This window comes from Ursus maritimus, unplaced genomic scaffold (assembly GCF_017311325.1).
Source record: "Ursus maritimus isolate PB19 unplaced genomic scaffold, ASM1731132v1 scaffold_3, whole genome shotgun sequence".
Classification (NCBI taxonomy): domain Eukaryota; kingdom Metazoa; phylum Chordata; class Mammalia; order Carnivora; family Ursidae; genus Ursus; species Ursus maritimus.
The window spans coordinates 14,600,742-14,622,039 of NW_024425563.1; the positions used below are offsets into that span (position 1 = coordinate 14,600,742).

Consider the following 21,298-nt stretch of genomic DNA (forward strand, 5'->3'; position numbering starts at 1 on the left):
CTGCAATCAAAGAATTCTGTTTAATCCACTTCTGTACTTTAAGTATTAAAAAAAGAAAAGACTTTTTAAAAACACAATGGGCTTCACCTCTATAGTTTGGGAAATTAGGAGAGCAAGAGGAAGCATGAATTTAAGAAATGAATTTAAGAAAAAAGGCAGAAGAGAGAGAGAATAACAGCCACCATTAATTAGCTCGTATGTGCTAGGCACTATGCTAGGTGCTTTCCACATCTAGTCTCTAATTCAGCCGCGCCCCCACCATTGGGTATCATCACTGTAGAACTAAGGAAACAGGCTAAAAGGAGCTAAGCATCTTGTCTAAATTAGTGCCACAGCTTCATAGTAGGGCCTTGGGAACCCATCTGTCTGATGGCAGCCTGTTCTCCTTCATGCTACGCCACCTACTAGGAAAAAGATAGTGGGGAAATGGTAGAGGGACAGACCCAGGGACACAGAAGAGGTAAATATACAGACAGAAAAACCAAGCCACGTCAAGGCACATACTGATGGGGGAGAGCATCATTTTCGAGGTAAGGACCCTCATGACATACCAGAGGATATCGGCATCAGAGGGGGCTGTCCTTCGAAAAAGCTCATGATCTCACTTGCCATGTAATTCAACCCACGGTGCACCCAGACAGAATCAGCTCTTCTGCTTTGATTTCCAATGTTCAAAACCCTTTTAAACCAAACATTTCTCAAGAGTTTCTCAAAGCTTTACTTGGAAAAGAAGCAACATCAAAGATTCCAGACACTGACTTTCAGATCTAGTATGTCAAGTCATTATTACCTATGCCAGAATGCACTTCTGTCTGCGCGATGTGCGTCCACGGGATATTACAGTTTGCCTGGCGACAGTCATCTCAATGCTCATCAATTAAAAACAGATACAGTCAACAGTGGTGACACCACAAGCATGGAACCCTGTGAGCCGCCAAAAAGAACAAAACAGACCCCCACGTACAGATGTGGAAAAATCTCCAAGATAACTGAGGGGAAAAAAAGCCAGGTACGGTACAGCAGGGTATGTTTGCTAAATTTATGTTTAAGAGTCAGGTATATATTTATACTTATAACTGTAGAAATTGGTAGCAGTGGTTGCTCTGAGAAAAAGAAATAGGAACCATGGCTAGGAAAGACATGCTTTGCACTAAATGTATGCCCATGTACTTGGTACTTTTTTTTTCCAAGTGCAAGGATAATCTTTAAAAAAAAAAATGTTTTTTTTAAATTAAGTAGGCTCCTTGCCCAATGTGGAGCTTGAACTCATGACCCTGAGATCAAGAGTTGCATGCTCTACTGAGCCAGCCAGGTGCCCCCAAAACTCTTTATTTTAAATCAAGCAGTTCAGTGTGTCTTCCCTCCAAAACAGATCCAATTTTGGGATCTAGTAGGATCTCAGTAGAAGAAACAAGGTCTTTTCTTTTCCCTTCTCCCATTTCTTTCTCCCTTTTTTCAACCAAGGCCACCTGTTTTTTTCTTAAAAACTAACAAACAAAAAAACCGTTTCTCACGTCATCCACGTTTGTTGAAAATACTTTTAGGTGAAAGGATTGAGAAAAAGCACTCATACCACCACTCTTTCGATTTGGGAGTGTTAGGTCTTCCTGTATATTTTTCTGTGCCTACGTGCATTTACACTTGTAACTGCTCTTTCTTATTGCCTGGACATCTTGGCCATTCCTTATTTTTAAAAATTTCTATTTAATATTATTTTTATTTACTTAACCAATCCTAACATGGCATTAGGCGGTTTCAAACTTTTACATCCTTGCACAGAAATCTTTGTATAATCCATCTCCCTCTTAGAATCAACTTATAAAAACAAAGTAACTCCATCACCGACTTGTGTTGCCGCTCCGTGCACCCGTGTCCTACCAACCACTTTCCGGTCCCAGAGCTCAGGTCTGACACAATTTCCTGCCTACATGGACAGTGTAAAACTTCCTGCTCCATGTATTCTTCTATACTCCCTTGAAAAACCCCACCTTCGGGACACCTGACCTTCATTCAACTCTAGAAGATTGGTTGCATTTCTTTACCGGATTACTTGTTGGCTCTCTAAAGGTTATTATTCTGAAATCCTTAACTCCTTGAGCCAAGTATCTTCTTAGAAACTTTTCTAAAACTGCAGAATATAATAAATAGTAAAACAGAACCAGTTTGAATGATCAGAGCTAAGGCTTACTAGCATGGATTCTAAGTGACATGCCTATTATATAATTTGTTAATTGGAGTTACATGAAGAAAAAATTCCATGGTCAAATAAGCTTGGGGAAATTATAGATTTAAAAATACCTTGCTTACAGGGGCACCTGGGTGGCTTAGTTGTTTGGGCTTCGGACTAGTGACCTCAGCTCAGCTATTGATCTCAGGGTCATGAGTTCAAGCCCCGCATTGGTCTCCACGATGGGCATGGAGCCTACATTAAAAAGAAAAAAAATTTTGCTTGCAATAACACCTTTAATATGTTAATACACATTTAAAGATGGCGATAACATAGTTGAGTGCAGTCGAATAACAACAGGTATCTTTAGGGGCTATTACTTCCCAAGAACTGGCTTTGGCAAATCTGTCCTTAAAAGTTTTTTAGTAAAAGCACTTGCAGTCTATCCTCCTCCCCCATGCAGGGGGACCGTCCCTTTTAAAAGTTCTTCATCTTCGCGATAAAGCACCAAAAATACATGTAAGTAAAAGGAAAAAGAAAAAGCACTCATATAACCACTCTTTATATTTTCGGGTGTATGTCCTTTTTCGTATTTTCTATGCATATACACACATAAACCTGTAAATGACAAACTGCTCAATTTCTCTGACAAGTTGCTTTCTATCTCTTCATCCTTTCTCCCACTCCTTCTCCAGAGCTCTAAGGTCGACTTCTTTTTCTACCCTTTATCTTTTTAATACTTTTCCTAGAAGTCTTCTACAAGTAAGGATTTAAATGATCACTTCTTTTTTTTGGTCTTTATTTTTAAAAAATTTTAGAGTAATCTCTATGCCCAATGTGGGACTTGAACCCACTCCTCCAAGATCAAGAGTCACATGCTCTACCAACTGAGCCAGCCAGCTGCCCCAAGGATGGTCACTTCTGCAGATAATTCCCAAATCTGCATTTCAAGCCTTGACCCTGGTAGCATACGCACGCGCGCCCGTGCCCTATAACCCAAAGGAAGAAGCTAGTGAGCCTGTGTTCCAGGACTCCCAGGCTGGCTTCTACTAATCCCAGTGTACACCTCACACCAGCCTAGTCTCTTTCCTGCTTCTTCCTGACTCTGCTCAGACATTCCCTTTTCCTTCTTCCTAGCCAAATCCCACTATTCTGAGACCCGGCTCAAGTGCCACCCAATTGACAAAGTCTTCCCAGATCTCTCCAGTCCAATTTCTTCCCTGCTCGGAACTCATATGTCAGGCAGCAACGGACCACACCTTTGTGACAAATTTTGAACTGTTATCTTTTAACTTGTCATGAGATTGCAAAGTGTTTGTAAATACACTCAGGGTGGGGACCCTGCCCTTTACTTCTGTTTCTGATAGTGCCCAACACAGCACAATACAGACAAGATACTCAACCACTACGGGTAAGAATGAGGTATTAAAACCCAAGTTAGCCAAATAATACAACAGACACGAGAATAATATGTACATTCCTCTTTATTTAATACAACACATAACACATACAAAAAGAAAAAAACACTCATGTAAAAGTCCTGTCACAGAAGAATAGACAGGAAACATCTACACTGAATCAAATAAGGCTCCTGCTTTAAAACAGGGGTTTGCTAGCTACACCTGGAATATGAGCAAGGCTGTTGCAAAAAAAAAAAAAAAAAAAAAAAAAGGAAAGAAAAAAAGAAAAGAGAAGAAAAAAAAAATTCCCTGCACTGAAGGAGTATATCCATGGGGCTAATTTACTAAATTCACAGGTCCATATTTAGGAATGTTTAAGCCCTCTCACATATCCAAAATTCATCAGGGTTTATGAAATGTGTGATTATTTTTTGGTTAAAAAAATTTACCTGTCCTTCTTTCTTCTTAGAAAATAGTGACAAGAGCTCTCTAAAAACTAGAGACCAGCAAACCACCCAGAGTTTGGAAAGCTTTACCACTGAAGTTCAAAGGGTGTGCAGAACAGAGAATGCAAAGGCAAGATGGCAGCGGGAAGAAGAATTTAACTTCTTGGTCATTTCCTGGCAGCCCATATTCAGTCACCCACGGGGAAAGACAAAATGGAAATACCCAGGCTCAGTGCAGGCTTCAGTAGCAGCAGTTTGTCCATATTCCTGCTCTAATCAGAGCCGGAAATTAAACAAGCACCAGTTCGTCTCAAAAGAGCCTTATTACAAACACACACACATACACACCCACACCCATTCACATGTCATCGCCACCCCCTTTTATTTAAATTTATTATTATTTTTTTTACTAAAATAATACAAAAAAGGGAGACAGGTAATATTTACAAAAATCCATGGCTGGTACAGTACATAATTTTTAAGACACACTAAATGCTACAATCTTTCAGGTCCTGAGATTATTACAAATATCAACTCAAAGCTGTGTTCAGGTCCAGTTTTAAAGGAGGAAAAAAAAATCCCAAAATATTAAGTCACACACTTATTTAAAATACAGTATATCCCTTCAAGTTAGCAAAAATGCACCTCCCTAGAAACAAATGCAAGACAGCCGTCAGTGCCCTTCACCCCGAGAAGCTGCAATTACTGGGGCTCCTTCCTTCAAGATCGGCTGTGGAACATGCTGGCATCTCTGTCAAGTGTGGAGGCGGCTAACAAAAGAGGAAGATGTGTACCTGGAGGGAAGTTCCTCTACGGAGTGAACATTCACTGTATCAGTAAGTCCTGTTTTCCCGTCTATTACCAAACAAAAGTCTTTCCCTTATCAAAATTCATACCACAAGTGTTGGAAATATGTGCTTACCCAGACTAAAAATCAGAATCCTTATTCCCAATCAGTTATAACAAATAGGTCTGCAGTCCCACAATAATTTTACAACTGCAAATAAACTTTCTTGCTCGTAATAAATGAGAGAAAACACCATCACTTAGTTACCTTGGTAGACTTTGATTAACATATTATTTGGGGCACAAAATTCTCACCAGCCAGAGATTTCTTTTCCTTTTCTTTTAAGCTTGACAATGTTTTAGTGAGCAAAATACAAGGGCAAGGCCCAGATCACATATTCTTCTTAAGGACAATTTGATAATTCTGATACTTTCTATAATAAAATTTTTCAATGACAGCCAACATAAAGGACAGTACAAAGCTTGAATCTTTTCTGTGGCTGGCCATAGATCAGAGGAAATTACGTGTAGGCTGGAAACCTGCCTCTACTGGTGGAGAGGCCCCTTGCTTATCGGAAGGTCTCAGATGGTATACGTAATTAATTATGTAGGCATAGCCAGGATTTAAAAAGTCGGCCAAAGATGGCCAACTTTCTAACTAACTATATAAAACAGCAATACTTTTATCAGCGGAGAATAACTTCTTTGTTTTTTAGTGTCCCTAGCCAAAATCAGGGTAATCCTTGGTAGTTTTGCAGGCATGGGAAAGAAAAACTCTTATGTGCTGGTCCAGGGCACACAAACCTTGCAAACAGCACAGAACAGCAAAAAAATGAGGAAAGGTTATGGCCGCAAGGACAGAGAGTACAAGATAGGTAAGGTCTGACAAAGTAAAGGCAGGTTGTCACACAGAAAAACAAGCCGACTGGCTGGTCTCGGTTACTGCTGACTCTTAAATGTGCTTAGAGGGTAGATGGAGTTGTTAACTTGAAAACAGAAATATTTCCAAGTTATCTTGAGTAATAGTTATCCTTTCTGTATTTCAATTAGGGTTCCATTAGTGCTCTATTATAAAATATTTTAAAACTAGATTTAAGATAAAATAGAATTATATTATCATTAGCAAAATGGGAAAAAATAATGTACAGAGTTTTCTGAGGAACATAAAACTGGTTCTAAGAATTTATATGGCCTGTGTGACGCAGACCTTTGCAAAGCAGGTTTATTCCAGGGGAAGTATATGAAAATAAGCAAGGCAGAGTATTATGAGAAATAAGAGCCCTTAACAAAGGTCTGCATCTCTTTTGAATAACCTTGAAAAGTATCAAGAGGAGCCATGAATTGTAGCAACCACACTGTATAGTAGTAGAGAAATCTAGTTTTTTAATACAAGGGAGAAGAGAAAAAACAAGTCCAGTCACCAGTGAACTAACTTGATTCCAAATCCTGGACATATAGACCCCTTTTATTATACTACTGAAGTTTCTGAAAGCATCCTTGACCTGTTTGGGAAACAGTTCAGAAAACTGCTAACCCACTATAAATGGCAATATGTAAGAAAGATTCAGAAGTTAAAGAATTACAGTATGAAGAAATTAAAGATCACAAATAGCTACTTTCAAGCAAATGATACTTGGGGAGTATCTGAGAAAAATGTACTTTATTATCAAGTTGTTCAAAGGCAGTCTGATGATAATCCTACGAGTCCCTGTCAGAGTCTGTGCTAGGATTGGAACAGCGTCGGGACAGTGTCCTGGACTATGCCTGCAGTCTTCACTTCTGAACGCAGTGGAGACCCGGGAAAGACAGCCAGAGTGAGTGAGAAAAGGAGGTGAAAGTCTAACCTTTCCTCGCTGGACTCTGAACAAAATGCAACTGGTATTCTAGTGTAGCCATGGCTGACGAAATGGTTAGCTTAGAGCTCAAACTAGAGGTAAGAAGAAGGAAGAAAGAAGGAATTCAACATCAAATATTCAAAGCTATTGTTAATTAGAGTCTGACCAACTGTTCAGCTCTACAAACCTGAACACTGTGCCACAGAATCTAGAACTTTCTCAGAACTGAACACTGGGATGATTTCATCTTAACAACCCAAAGACATTCCATGATTCTCACTACAGTTTTGCACCAGTAAAAGGATCTATACTTAAATTTTTGAATACAAAGTTCACATTTTAGGATAGATGAACACACAAAATACCTGTTTTATGCTTCTGTTAATTTTCCCTAAAGGAACAAACACACATTCAACAAAATCCTTATGCCTTATTTCTTTGGGTAGAAGTCCTTTAACAGCTGTATTTGAAGAATGGAAAAAGAGGGAAAATGTGGAAAATGAGAGTAAGTTTATCTGCATAGTTGATATTTAGAGATTACTAACTAAGGCCTTATCTTGAAAAAAGCAAAGAAAAACCAAAAAGTGATTTTTAAGACAAAAACGTCCTACCGCTGGAGATTAAACGGGCCTTGGCCGATTGTGGGAATTAACCCAGATGCTTTGTCTGCTTGGGCCTGGTGCTTTCTCTTGACTCACGTGAGCTGGGTAATTTGTTCCTCACCCTCTACATTCTCTTTCCTGACCCTGAATATGTGCTGTAATTTAAGTCTTCACACACTCTCTAACAACTGTTGCTTAGCATTTAGCCCCAACTACAAACGCAGCATCCATTTTTCCTGTTGCTGTTGGTGTTTGAAATGATAAAGGAAAATTCTAAGTATCACTAGTTAACATGCCAGGATGAGAGGTGGGATAAAACGATCTTCATTCTTTCCTCAGAGATGGGCAAAACATGTTTCCTTCTACCCCACCCCCTCCCACCCAGCGTCCCAGCTAAGAAGTGAATCCTGCCTCCCCCTCCCAGTTTCCTGCCCAGCTGACTGTGTGTCGTGCCTGCCCCATCGGCACGAAGCTAGGTAGACCGGCAGTGACAGAACTGGTACACAACCTCTGATGTACAAGAATGAGGAGACGCCCGTTCATTCTTCGAAGGTTAAAAGCTTAGCTATCCACCACCAGACAAGTGATATAAGGAAATTAGACTGAGAAGATGGAAAAGGGAGGCAGATAAAACTTGCAGGATCATTTATCAACTCCAATAACCAATCATCCAAACTACCTAGCTGTAGCTCCACAACCTTGGCAAAAATCACACATGTTAACATCATAAAAAAAACAAACACAAACTACTTATAATTAAGAAACTTAGTGTTATTCCCCCCAACCCTTGTTAACCTGAAACTAACCATTTTAATCCCACCACAAATACGTTTAAATAATATGCATCTAAAGTAGAATTCCAGTGATCTTTCTTTAAACTTAAAAATCATATGGTACTTTTTTATACCCATCATAGGGAAACATTTTTTAGCCTCTGTGGAAAGATGGTAATACTTTTTTCATTATATAGGACATTTTAGAAAAACTCAAAGTATTTTTGAAATAGTAAAGTCTCTGATATCCCTGGGAGGTAGGTGAATATTATTATACCCAATTTTCTAATGGGTAATCTGAGGCACGAAGGTTAAACGATATTCCCCCTGTTAAATATAGTAATTCAAGAGTAACACGTCTGAGCTGAGGTGCTTGATACGCGCTTCGCTATCCGGTAACACCACCAGGAGCCGCTGCTCTCTGTTAGGCCCCAGTCTCCTCTTCCCAATTAAAATGTCTTTAAAAGGGGGCATTTGTTAGATATATTTGTACTGGGCTCTGAGGACTGGTTCATCTTAGTCTCCCTTTATGTGTCACGTCTGTTTTCAACAAGAAACAGATGAATCTTAGATACTGAAGATTACACTAGTCTGCTCAAGGGAGAAATCGAAATAGCCGTAAAATCAGATTAAGCCGAATGTAATTATCTGGCAAATGAAAAGAGAACTGAAGATCGCTCAAGAATGCTATAGGTTATATGAGTGTTTACATGAGTATCTGAAGACTAAGTTTATTAACGTTTTCACAGATATGCAGCTGTATGAATTCTTCGAAAATCATTTTCCAGAAGAAAATACGATGCACGTTTAATGTGGACAAAGTTAATAACTTCCTTCAAAACTTACTCAGATACAATAGCGAGCTTCTGACTCTAGCTCCCCCGCGTCTTTAGCCTTGCCTTCCACAGCGCACCTTTATCAACTTGACCCTCAAAAGACGCTTGTTATTCCAATGCTTTCTCCAATACTACTCCTGCCAAGTCTGAAGGGCAGAGAGTAGTGGGTTACATCCGGGGATCGTCAATGAGTCCACTAAATTTGCTTTAATGAAATAAATGACTTATTATATTTATGTATTTTTGTTAACTTCTACAAACAGATATTCAAAGGGGGAAGATAGCATCTCGTGTAAAGACAATTTCCCAATCTACCCATTTGAATTGACTAAAAGCAATGGAATAAACAAGCCAGAAGTTTTGCAAACATCGAAAGGGGTGTGTTTGGAAAGGATGCAATGGTACAGCAGCTACTAGTTATATATATATTACATATGTATACATATATATACACATATATATGTATGTATTTTACACATATATCCTTATACATATAAAGAAAAGGAAGAATATGACAGCATGACATGACGTTGGCAAGTTTGAGATTCTTCCTCCTGAATCCCCTGACTTATTGTGGCCTGTACTTAAGGATATCTGAGAACACTTTCAAGAGGGGGAAAAAAGAAAGAAAAAAAAGGCACTTAACAAAGACAAAGGCCTGAATTGAGCAGGTTTTAGAGGAGTAATATAAGCATTTTACCAGAGCTAAGAAATGATTTACAGAGAGTTTAACTTTTCCCCTTCAATTTTATAAAATAAAATTGCATAACATGTTTGTAATCAGTCATTTACCCACTACTGCATTTTTCTTCTGCTTCATTATTACAAAAGCAAAAAACAAAACAGAACAATCATACATGCACAAGAGAAAGTAAAAGTGCCCCTGTTGAGAACATACGGTCAGCAGAAACTCTAGTGCTGAAGCACAGGGAAAGTTCTCAAGTTTGGCCTGATTATAGATTTTTCCCACTCTGCTATTTCTAATTTAAAACAAAGAGAAACAAAACATCAACGAACAAAAAAGAAGCCAACACAAATTCAAAACCTACATGATAATAAAAAGAATACAGGGACCAGTGTGCTTTTATGGTACACTCCTAAAATAAAGTATCCTAACTCTACATATGGGTCAAGTTATATGACAAAAACCTCCTAGAGATAAAGAACTGTAAATCAGATTATAATCGACCAATACAGGCAAAGTTCATTGTACAAGTGTAGCAGCAAATACGATAGACAACTGGAGTTCTAGGAGACGGTCCCAAGGGACAGAGAGTTCTCACAATCAATGGCAGTTTGAATAACAGTAGAGTTTCCATCTCAGAAACTGTCGTGAACCAAGTAGAGGCGGGAAGGGGTGTGGTAAGGGCAACCGGAGAAGAAAGACTACAGGGGCCTGCCCTTTCCAACCCTGGGTAGTAAACAATTTAGATATGCTTTGGGAAGAAAAAAAAAAATCCTGGGATAAAAATCTTTTCCAGTAAGTTGTTTTCAAACAGGTGTCAAACCCACAGGATCCAAACATGTATGTGCCCGGTTCTTCCTCCTACCTTGGTGATGCAATAAATCCTATTCAACTTCTGTGATATAAAAAAAAAAAAAATGTAATTTGGGCTAACAACATCCATCAAAGGGGTGGTAGGCATAAAAGAATGTATGAACACAATCCTCTGATTTCCTCAGAATATCAGGATTTTGTGACTTCAGATTAACTTCACTTCTTTTTCCAAAATGTTTTTCTTCAGGCTGTTTTTAAGACCATGATTTCTTTTACCCTCTGATCTCAGAAGCATAGGAGAAGAATTATAATTGAGTTACAGTGGAATTATTGCTTGCGTTGATTTTGGAGGCTCTGAATGAGCTGGACACTTTGCTCCCAAACAGTCTCCAACTGAGGCTCAGCACTGCTATCTCTGAAGACAACTCTGCTGACCATTATTGCTTGTGAATACTGAGGATTAACTTGTATGTACAGTAACAGCTTATACATCAGTGAAGGCAATTTAAAACACAAGACAGTTGAAAACAAACAGCTTAATTTTCCTGAATCAAGAATCCCGCTGAGTGGGACATAATTAAGTGTGCTGATTATTTTTGCATTGGGGTGTTGCTAATGCGCTTCAGAAACACACATTGCTCTATATCCTTTCTGATTACTCACCATTTTAAAAAATAACATAATTTGACTTTTAAGTGCAAAAATACAGTATGAGTCACAAGTCTCTGTGCTAAAAAATAACCAATTTATATGTTTGTATTTAGTAAGAAAAACTGTAAAGACAGGTGCCCATAAAGTATGGACACCATTTTCAATGTTATGATCTAGAAAAGAAATAGTTCTGTATTTACATGTAGGAGCTCTCTGATCATACTTATCTATTAAGAAATAGAAGGATGCTTATTTCATCTGTACAACACAAAAGGGGCAGTCTTGATTGGAACGGATATAAGTTAGTGAAAATGTGGTATGGGGCTGAGGGCGGGATCTGGCAGCAGTCCTTACGGAATCAAGACTGAAGAGAATAGAATATCATCTCCATATATATGGACTTCTCAGAGCCAAGGGCCTCCAGATATTTTTACTGGTTAGTTATAAAATAATACTTGGGGGAAGAACTGATAATCCTGTTCTTCTCTAATGGAGACAAAAGAATCATCAGGGATCTTCACGTGGCATGATTCAGAACTGATGGATTTAAGAAACTGAAATTATTCCCGGACTTAAACTAGTAATGAATTTTTAAAAAGAAATAAATTTATGTATACACACAAACAGATGAATATATGCACAACGCACTCGGACTCGTGGTGTGGGAAGTGAAACCAAGGCTAGCTTCCCAAAGGCAAACTCCTATACAGTAATAGCAAAGACTTTTTCTTCCAAATTAGATAAAAGCAACAGGTATACTACATTGGAAGAACTCAAGAATTGGGTAAGCTTCCCTAATTAAATAAACCAAACAACCTTTAATCAAACATATTCAATTCAAGGCAAACCTCTCGGCAGCATCCCTATATCCTTCCAAAGTATCTACTGGGGTTGACACAACATTCTTACTTGTTCTACTGGTAAGCTAAATTCTTAGAGGCAAATAATTATATAAATGATTCCTCTGAAATAATCCTTTGCCCTTACTGTAACAAGTTCTTGGAACTAAAGTTTTCAGTTACTTATTAACTTTTTGCTATGAAGCAAGCCAATGTGACTTTGAAGTCAAAATACAGGTAATACAGATCAGAATAGATCTGTGGTAACTCATTCAGTCCTATAGGCTATTTGGGACTTTTGCTTATAAAAGGAAAAAAGGGCCACGTTAATACACTTATTTGAATAAATTTAAAGGTATAGGGTAACTTGTAATGAAAACATGCAAATCTTGCTACTACCGATCTGATGCTGTTTTTTAGGTTAGTCTGTTACAAACGGATCAAGCTTATACCAATCTTGGGTACAGTTTGAAAACATTCAGAAGTCTAAATAGGGAGAAAAAAAGAGAGAGTGAGAGAAAGAGATTGACAGAGACAGGACCAATGATGAGGCAAAAAAAAAAAAAAAAAAAAAAACAAATGTAACCAAAAAGAACCATAAATTTCTCCCTTAACATCCTTTGTTGAATATGTATTTGCATAAGGAAGCTATAATAACTAAGCAGTTTTATTATTATCTGCAGGTTTACTCACATATCAATATTCTCAGTAAATATTAATAAAGCTGTAAGATCCCAAATGCTCCAAATCCATTTCACTACGCTGGATACAGGGAGTAAAAATACATTGTGATTGTTATAAAAAATAATCCCTTGTACACATAATGATCCTAATGTAATTCCTCCCTTTAAAATACTATCTTAAAAATTCCAAAAATATATATATATGCCATCTGAATGACCAATGAAGAGGCATGTGCAGTACACACTTACACCTGTCTATATCGATAATTAAGAATCACCTGAAGTACCACTAGCTAAAAGACCAGAAGTTGTGAACTGAGGGGAAACTGGGGAAATTTACAGTTCAGAGTGGTAGGCCTGCAAGGGCTAAGAGCACCAAAGTCGCAGCCCTACGTCAAAGATCCCCCATTTCTGAAGAGAAAAATGTGAACAAAGCCACATTTTAACATCAAGAATGGAAATAAGAATTAACCAGTCAATACCAGATGCACAAATCACCTGAAGAAGAGTTAAGTACCTGCTTCTGAATGGAAGATTTAATTGACCCTTTTACAAAAAGGGGACATCTAAGTTTCGTCTGTTAAGAGCAACAGGCTCAATTTCTTGACTTTTAAAAATCTCGATGATTTAATAATATATATCACTGTGCTAAAATAACTTTCCTGAAGCATCTTTAGTCCACTGATTTACACGGGGAGTTGCTACACACTGGAGAAGATTCAAGTTTGTTCAGGATTTGTGAGGGTATTTACTTGGCTACCGTCTGTATCAGACACAGGGTTATTAATTTGTGTGGCGAATTTGCTGCATAGTCCACTCAAATAGACATGATTGTTACTCCTGACAAACTGGCCTAATTCCAGATATATTGCCTTTTATTACGCAATTATGTCTACAAGTGTTCAGATCCAACCCCCAGGATGGATGGAGTATACCCAAATCCTCAGATTCCTTCTTCCTCCCCCAGGGAAAAATCAAATTTGTACTTCTGTGGGTTTGACAACTGAGTCTCTTTCAAGTCAGTTAATATGGTAACTTTGTCTTTTAGAGGAGACCAAAGGTCACTAACTTTGCACGAAAGCATTTCTTCCTCCTGCACCTGGCTTTACTCAAGTAACGTTCTCTTTTCTTTTTTCCTCCTCACCACAGTGCTTGGGACGAGAGAATGTAAACATCGACAGAACAGCAGCCCTATGACCACATGAGGACTTTCCCATCAGGTAGATTCCATCAGCCAGCTGAGTGTCTCATCTCCATTGCTTGCTGGGAAGTCACTGAGATTTCCGTGGTAATTTAGTGTCCCCTTTACTTTGGCCTCCATCTGAGAAAAGAGGTGTTTTATTGGCATGGGTTGGCATGTTATAAAAAAAAAACCAAAAAAAAAAAACCAAAGAGAACAATTAACTTTTAATTTCCATGTGAATGACATCGCTAAAAAGATAACCTTTAATATCTTACATGGTATAGTGTTACAGAGGCTGAGAAACATAAAGGAGATAAATTAACTCAACAAAAATGATCCTCTTATCTCAAGTGATTGTGGTTCAATTGGTTTTCCGTTGAAATACTACTTCAGAGCCAACTGTGTCAAATGCTGTGAGGATTATAAAGGAATATAAAAACATAATCCCCACATTTAAGGAAACTACCACATCTTTCGATTTCTTTAGAAGACAAGTCAATTCCATTTTCTTGCGAGTGAAATTAAATTTCTTGCCACAACATGGCATTTGATAATGAATTCTCAATTATTCAGGTAAATGAATGCGACACACTGGTTAAGTGAAAAATCCATCTGAGTCTTTGTTTTGATCCTAACCTGGAAAAAGTTCTAAGTGATAAGGAATGTCTGCTCCTGGGAACAATGGTTTCTAGGTTTACATATGGCTTTTTAACTTTTGTTGGGAAAATGTTGGTTACTCTATTTAACCTGGGCAAGAATAGAACACAATGAGCTTGAGAGCTAACAAAATGTAGAGAAAGTTTAACAGGTTACTGCCTTAGCAAGGACAATGAAGCCTCCTTCTCCTAGGCCTGAGAGAAGAAGTCGGGGGAGGGCATGAATGGTAGAAACACGCAGGTGAAAAGGAACAAATCACTGTACTATAAGATCAATCCTAAGGCTGGAGGAGACCACGAAAGTCACATTGCTAGGTTTCAGTCATGTGATATCTAAACTACTCCCATAAAACATAAAAAACTGCCCCTATTGAAGAAAAGATAGATCAATGAGACAGGATAATTGTTTCAAAAGCTGTATAAATAGAACACTAGTAAAATAATTTTGGTGACAACAGCTAAGGAATTGGCTTTTCCATTTATAATGAGATATTATATACTTGTGTTTGTAGAAACAATGATTTGACCTGAGGTGTAATTAAATTCATAAAATGGCAAGGTAGGACAGTGCTCAAAGAGGTGTTGGTAAATTAGCAAAATAAAATACTCACATTAACTGGACTGTGAGATTCTTTAGACCAAGGTTTGGCCCAGGGGCCAGATGTGGCCCACCACTGCTTTCTAAAAGTTTTATTGGAACCCAGCCACGCTTACATTAATGTTTTTGTCTATGGCTGTTTTCGCACTATAACGGCAGAGTTGTGTAGTTGCGACAGAAACTATATGACCAGCAAGGCTGAAAGTATTTACTATTTAGGCCTTTTTAGAAGTTTATATTATATATAAAATGACTATATAAAAGTTAGTCATTCTTTCGAGGGCTGAGTCTGGGGCAGCTTACCACTTAGGGCTTTTACAGAATTAATTATCACCTGCTGCCTTGAGATTGCCACACAGCTCCCATTTCTGCATGTGGCCAACTGTAAACTTGCTCAAAGAGCATTTTAAGTGCAGTGGCCAAAAAGAACCGTGAGGTCCCAGTCAACCTCCAAGGTTAAGAAGGCAGCTGAACAGTTATTTCTGTTGAAAAGATCCTGAACATGGTCTTCAAGAATACTATCGACGGTCCACCAAGGTCAACTGCTGGTAAAAGCAAGAACCTGGAGGCCAATATGTGATGTCCAATGTCCACTATCTAATTTCAGATTTCAGGGTGATCTAGCTGGCCTGCAAGTATCTAATGCAATAATTTGGATCATATAGACTGAATCACTGCTAAAAGGCATAAAAGTTTAATGGTTAAGAATACAGCCTATCAAGTCAGACTTCCCAAATTTGAATTTCAGCTCACTTCCTAGGATTCTCATCTTGGGCAAGCCGCTTACCTTCAATTCAGTTTCCTGATGTATAAAAATGGGGACCGTCACTGGCTCACTCATAGGCCTGTTACAAGGATTCAATTAGCTAATGCATGTAAGTAGTCACAAGACTACCTGACACTTAGTAAACCTTCAATACATGGGAACTATTACAATCACTGGACATGACTTTTGTACACTGTTTTATGAATCCTCTTCTTTGTCATCATTTCAATATAACAAACACACGTCTTAAAAAAGGTTTTTTTTTTTTTTCACATGTAACAAAAGGTCTCATACCTATTTCCTTTTTCTTATAAGGAGTTTGTTGCTAATGAGGATTCAGTCATATGAAAATCTGTTTTTTCCAACCTTTGTCATCCTATTCAGTTTTCAGAAAAGATTTACAATCCAATCTATAAATCTACATAAATATTAAAAGGTGAAAAAATAGGTGGCTTTCTTACCATTGAATGTTTGCTGTAAGTGAGTAGGCAGAGGTGAGTGGGAAAGTGTTGCTGCATGCTGAGCTCCTGGCTGTAAACCCTTTAGTAAATCTGAGAGAAAAACAGACTTGTCAGTGATCTTCTTCAACCTAAGATTTGAGCCCTCTTAGATAAAAAATGAAAATAGTTTAATTTATCTAATGTAAGTACAGCCCCTGACTTCAGAGTCCTTCTTAAACTAGAGCACATACATTGAAAAATTTATATATATAAATGTATGTGTATGCAAATAACCCAGCAAATACGACTTCCTCTTATTATCACTTTCATTAAGATAGCAATGTGGTATAGATGATTCCTGTAAGAATTGCAAATAAAATCTGATTCCGATAATTTGACTTATAATCGAATGAAATAAACTGCATTTCTCAAAAAACAAAAAAATTCTGTTATCTTCACTAACTCCAAATGGACTACTCTCAATGAGTCTAAATTCATGAGGCTTCCTGTTCTGTCAAACCAGGTAGCCAAGTAACTAAAAGAGCCCCACTTACTCTGAGTTAGGCTATGGTGGAAAGCGGCTGAGGTAGATCCCGAGGTGGTTGTCACTCCAGCTGTGTCCGTTCCAAAGCCAAGTAGCTCCAAGGGAAACTGGAAGGGCATGGTCACTGGAACAAGGCCACCCAGCATCCCAAAAGGAGTCACATTTTGATTTGTTACAGACAAAGGTGATGTCATGAGAGTCAGAGGTGAGGCATTAGCCAATAATGACGCTCCTGCTGTGGACTGCAGAAACCAGGGGTCAAAATACATAAGAAATCAAATCTTTACCCTGAATTGATTTATTTTATTTACTATCCTCACGGGCGCAAGACTGTGTCCTATATCTACTCTAGCAGAAACGTTAGGAGACAGAAAATGAAGACTGAGGTGAAAAATATATTTCTAAGAGCTACCCATATTGGTTGTGGAATTAATTGTCTACTCAGCTCTTCATTGCCGGGTTAAAGTCCTTATTTTAACACCTGTATTAACACTCATTCATTCATTCCTCATCTCAGACTTCCACTTTTCCACTTTTGCTCCTAGCCGCTTGATCTGAACCACTGGTCATTAATTCCATACAATTTCAATCTGGTCTTTGAAAATGCTTGGTAATTTCATTGTTTGTTTTACCATCTTTCCTAATACAACCCATGTGGTTACTGTTCCAGACGATGACTCTCTCAGAGCCTATAACACAATACCCTCTGCTTTCATCATAACGCCTTAAAGAAATGAGGCCATCTGGACGTTCTTCCTCTTTCTTTATCAGTTTTACCTGCCTCTTCTCCAAAACTAACCATCTGATCTATGCCATGAATCCCCCTATGCCAAACTTTCTGGTACAAATATCTAGTATTACACCTTTTTCCAAGTTTCCTTTGCCTTGTCATATACAGAGACCTCATTTTTTTTTTCTTTTTTTTTTTGTTACAACCATAGTTATTCCTGGCTGTTCCTCAACCCCTAGAAACAACCTGACTTATTTGTATTCTTTTGTTAATCAAATTTACTAAAGGACACCCTCCATTCCCCACATTATTTAGTTTCTCCCTAACCTCTGAAGCTGGTTTCCATATTCACTACTTTTCTGAACTTAAAGACTCCTTACAGTAAAAGGTGTTTTAACACCCCTCTATCTGGGCTTTGATGCCATGTGTATGAGAAGTACCATTAAGCTAATTTTATTCTTTGAACAATTTTCTATTCAGCAATGATCTTTTCCCATTTTGACTTTCTTTTCTACATGTACTTATCAACGAACACTGCAATGAAATTGTCTCAGTATCGGATATTACCTATGATAGTTTGTACAACTATGAATTTTCTTTTGTAGTCTTTTCTTACCAATTCTAAGTTTCCCTGGCCAAAAATTTTACAGTTCTAAATTTATTCAAGAAAATTGAATTCTTCGAATATTTTTAGTGAGTAATCAATGTTAACTACTATCAGGTTTATTTTGTGTGCTCACTCCTCTTCCAGTAAACATTATTAATAAAGAGCTGATAATTTTCTTAGTTAATATATGAGAAAAATTTAAGTGATCTTCCCACATATACGCCACAGTACATACATTTCTTACACCTAACAGTCTATGCCACTGCTAAACCAAAAATGAAGAATACCCTCCAGAAGGCTTTGAATCTGGGTTTTTGCACTCCTCCAATAGGCTTCCCTTATCTCCTTTGTTAGCTCTCAAATATATATCCTCATCTCAGTTTCAATCCAGTAAATCTAAAAGATCAGGGAACAATGGCACTCGGATATGGAACACTCATCAACAAATGAACTCAGCAGCTCCTATAATCATGTGACCCCACCCTATATCTCAACTGTTATCATTAATAGTCTCATTCTTTCCCAACACCAGGGCTTGAAATCTTAGTTTGTAGGCATCATAAAAAAACGGACAAGATGAACTCACTGTCAACATACCCATTCTTTTTCTTTCTTTCTTTTTTTAAATCACCATTTTCTCCAACACTTAAGTACAAATCTTCATCACTTTATGCTTGGACTTGGCTACTTTTCTTACTTTCTAGTCTTTCCCTTACTGGCCAACCAAGATACACAAAATGGATACACTGGAAAGAATTACTAAGTTAGAAATAAGGACACTTTGAAGCAATTTGGATAGAAGGGATCCTGCATCAATTTAAGAATTAAAAAGAGTTTTTTAAAAATCATAGTTCTCTTGTAATCTCAAGATGATATGAGGCACACACTCCAAGACCATGTGTCCCAAGTGGAGCCCCCTAGAGAAGAACATTCAATACTGCTAATAAGGAGAACTCAAGCTTTTCTGGAGAAGGCTAACTGAAGTATTAAAAAAGCTGGAAAATGTAAATTAGGGCAACTTCCCAAATTAACTGAGCGATAAAAAATGATACCATGCCATAACTGTGTAACATTTTGTACTTTCAAAAAACTTCCATATCCACTTTTGTTTATAAAACTAAAATGGAACATTAGACTATCTAAATATTACACGGCATTTATAAGTTTCTCTCTCCCTAGAAGACGGAGACCTTTCAAAAGTCGGGTATCCTACTGTTGATGTCATTTGGAAATGTACAGGCGAAGCTGTCACACTGAAACAGACCAACAGTTCAGGAGAATGCTCCATAATCAAAAATACTTTCACGACCCTTATATTTCATTTCCCGGGGAAAATATGAAGGAAAACCATGCTCTTCCTGTGGTGGGCATTCTATATCTAATATATAGATATATAGAGAGATATCATTTTTCAAACCACATTTTATTTTGCTGAGTGCATCTACCCCCCATTCTCTACAACAACCAGAGGGATATTCTGAAATATAAGTCAATGAAGACCCTCCAATGGCTTCCCACTGCACACAGATTAAAACCCCAAGTTCTTATCGTGGCCTGCAAGGTCCTTCATCGCATGGTTGATTTCAGACCTCATCACCCATCCATCTCTCCCTAGTCCAGCCATGCATACCTACACCTCAGGCTCTTTCCTATCTCAGTGTCTTCACACCTTCCATCTCTCCAGCCTGGACTGTTTGTTCCCTCCTATCTCCAAATGACTAGCATGCTTATTCAATTTTCAGCTCAAATGTTATCTCCTGAAAGAGGCTGTCCCCAACTCCCTTATCTATGTTAGCAGCAATCACACTTTATCATATTATTGTTTTAATTTTTCATAGCACTCAACATTTTTTAAAATTTGTTTTATCTTTCTACCTGGAATATATGCTCCATGACGGGCGAGACCTTGAATATGGTGTTTACCTCTCTCCCCAGCACCTAGAAGAGTGCCTGGCACATATTAAACACCTCAGAAACATTTGCTTAAAAAGTGAATTATTTTGGGAATTATAAAGTGGCAAACACAGGATTCATAGAACGTGAGTAAGTTGAAAGGCAAGAAAGAAGAGGAAAGCCTTGGGCAGGAAGTTATTAAACAGAAAGTAGTAATAATCTGAATGATCTGAACCCAGAAAGATTTTAATTTCTGTTAAACTCAGGACCTGTCCTTTTCACTCCGCAAATGAACAGATAGCTGAAGATGTCTTTCAGACAGGAGCTGAATGTTTTGCAGGGACAGATAGGGAATCTCCTTTTAGTGTTAAGAGTGCTAGAGAGACAGGATCTAGAGGCCACGAGGTTTCAATGAGAGGCTATGTTAAAAAAAAACAAAAACAAAAAAGTCAAACCATAGGTTCTCCCAAAGTTACAAACAACCTTATTCAATTACTGACCTTTTCTTCTGTCAAACCAATAAGACAGAACAAAAAGGATCAGATCTGAAGGCAGGAACAATAAGGCCTTCAAATCATAAAGTCATTTCTGAAAGGATGAAAACCAGAAGGAAGTAGTTAACTTTTTGGAAACACAAATTTTGCCATACAGCTTCCCTGCTGACAAATGAATTGGTATGCTAAATATCTAGGTTCTCCTGGGATAAATGATCAAATGGGGGAGGGGTGGGGGGGTGGCAGCAGGGCGGGGACAGAACTGAGAGACTCTGGAGATGACAAAGGACAGAGAAAGATTTAACCTTAAATTCAAAGTGAAGGGGGGGAAAAGGCAATTTTTCTTCAGGAAAAAAGCCAAAAACTTAAAATAAGAAAGCAAATGAAATCTTAGTTTACAATTTAGTTCAACAGAGACAATATTTGACATAGTCACGGATTTAACCAAGAGTTGTAATTTTACTCTTTCAGGAGAATGGCAAAGGTATAAACACAGCTAAAAGCTTTATCATGACAAGAAGTTAAGAGATAATAGTAAAATGAGTAAATTGTCTTCCATTCTTAATATTTAAAAACACAGAAAAAGCTATGAGAATTAAAAATAATTAATACTAGGAAGGAGGACCCATGTGGCAGGGAACTGGCATTTCTGTTATAATTCTCTCCTTCACGCAAATTGAAGATTTAGGTCAAACACAGTCAACATTCTAATAAAGGTAATACAAAGAGGAATGTGAACCGACTCCCAGACCTTAGTTATAACTTAAATTTTAACATACAATCCCTAATCAGTGGGGGGTTTTTTCATTTTATTTCTGATAAAAGTAAAATTAAACAGATAAAACATCAGTGAGTCCTAGATTTCAACTAG

At 37.8% G+C, this 21,298-nt stretch overlaps 1 protein-coding gene across 2 annotated transcripts in view; it reads right to left on the reverse strand.

Moving 5' to 3' along the window:
• Positions 1-13,373: 13,373 nt before the first annotated feature.
• UBN2 (ubinuclein 2) overlaps positions 13,374-21,298 on the reverse strand; it is a 67,822-nt gene continuing 59,897 nt past the window's right edge. For both annotated transcript variants that reach the window (XM_040643951.1, XM_040643950.1), the window contains exons 15-17: positions 16,714-16,945; positions 16,181-16,270; positions 13,374-13,837 (exon numbers count right to left, since the gene is read on the reverse strand). In XM_040643951.1, coding sequence (XP_040499885.1) covers positions 13,788-13,837; positions 16,181-16,270; positions 16,714-16,945 — 372 coding nt within the window. In that variant the 3' untranslated portion in view covers positions 13,374-13,787. The remainder of the gene's footprint in view (positions 13,838-16,180; positions 16,271-16,713; positions 16,946-21,298) is intronic.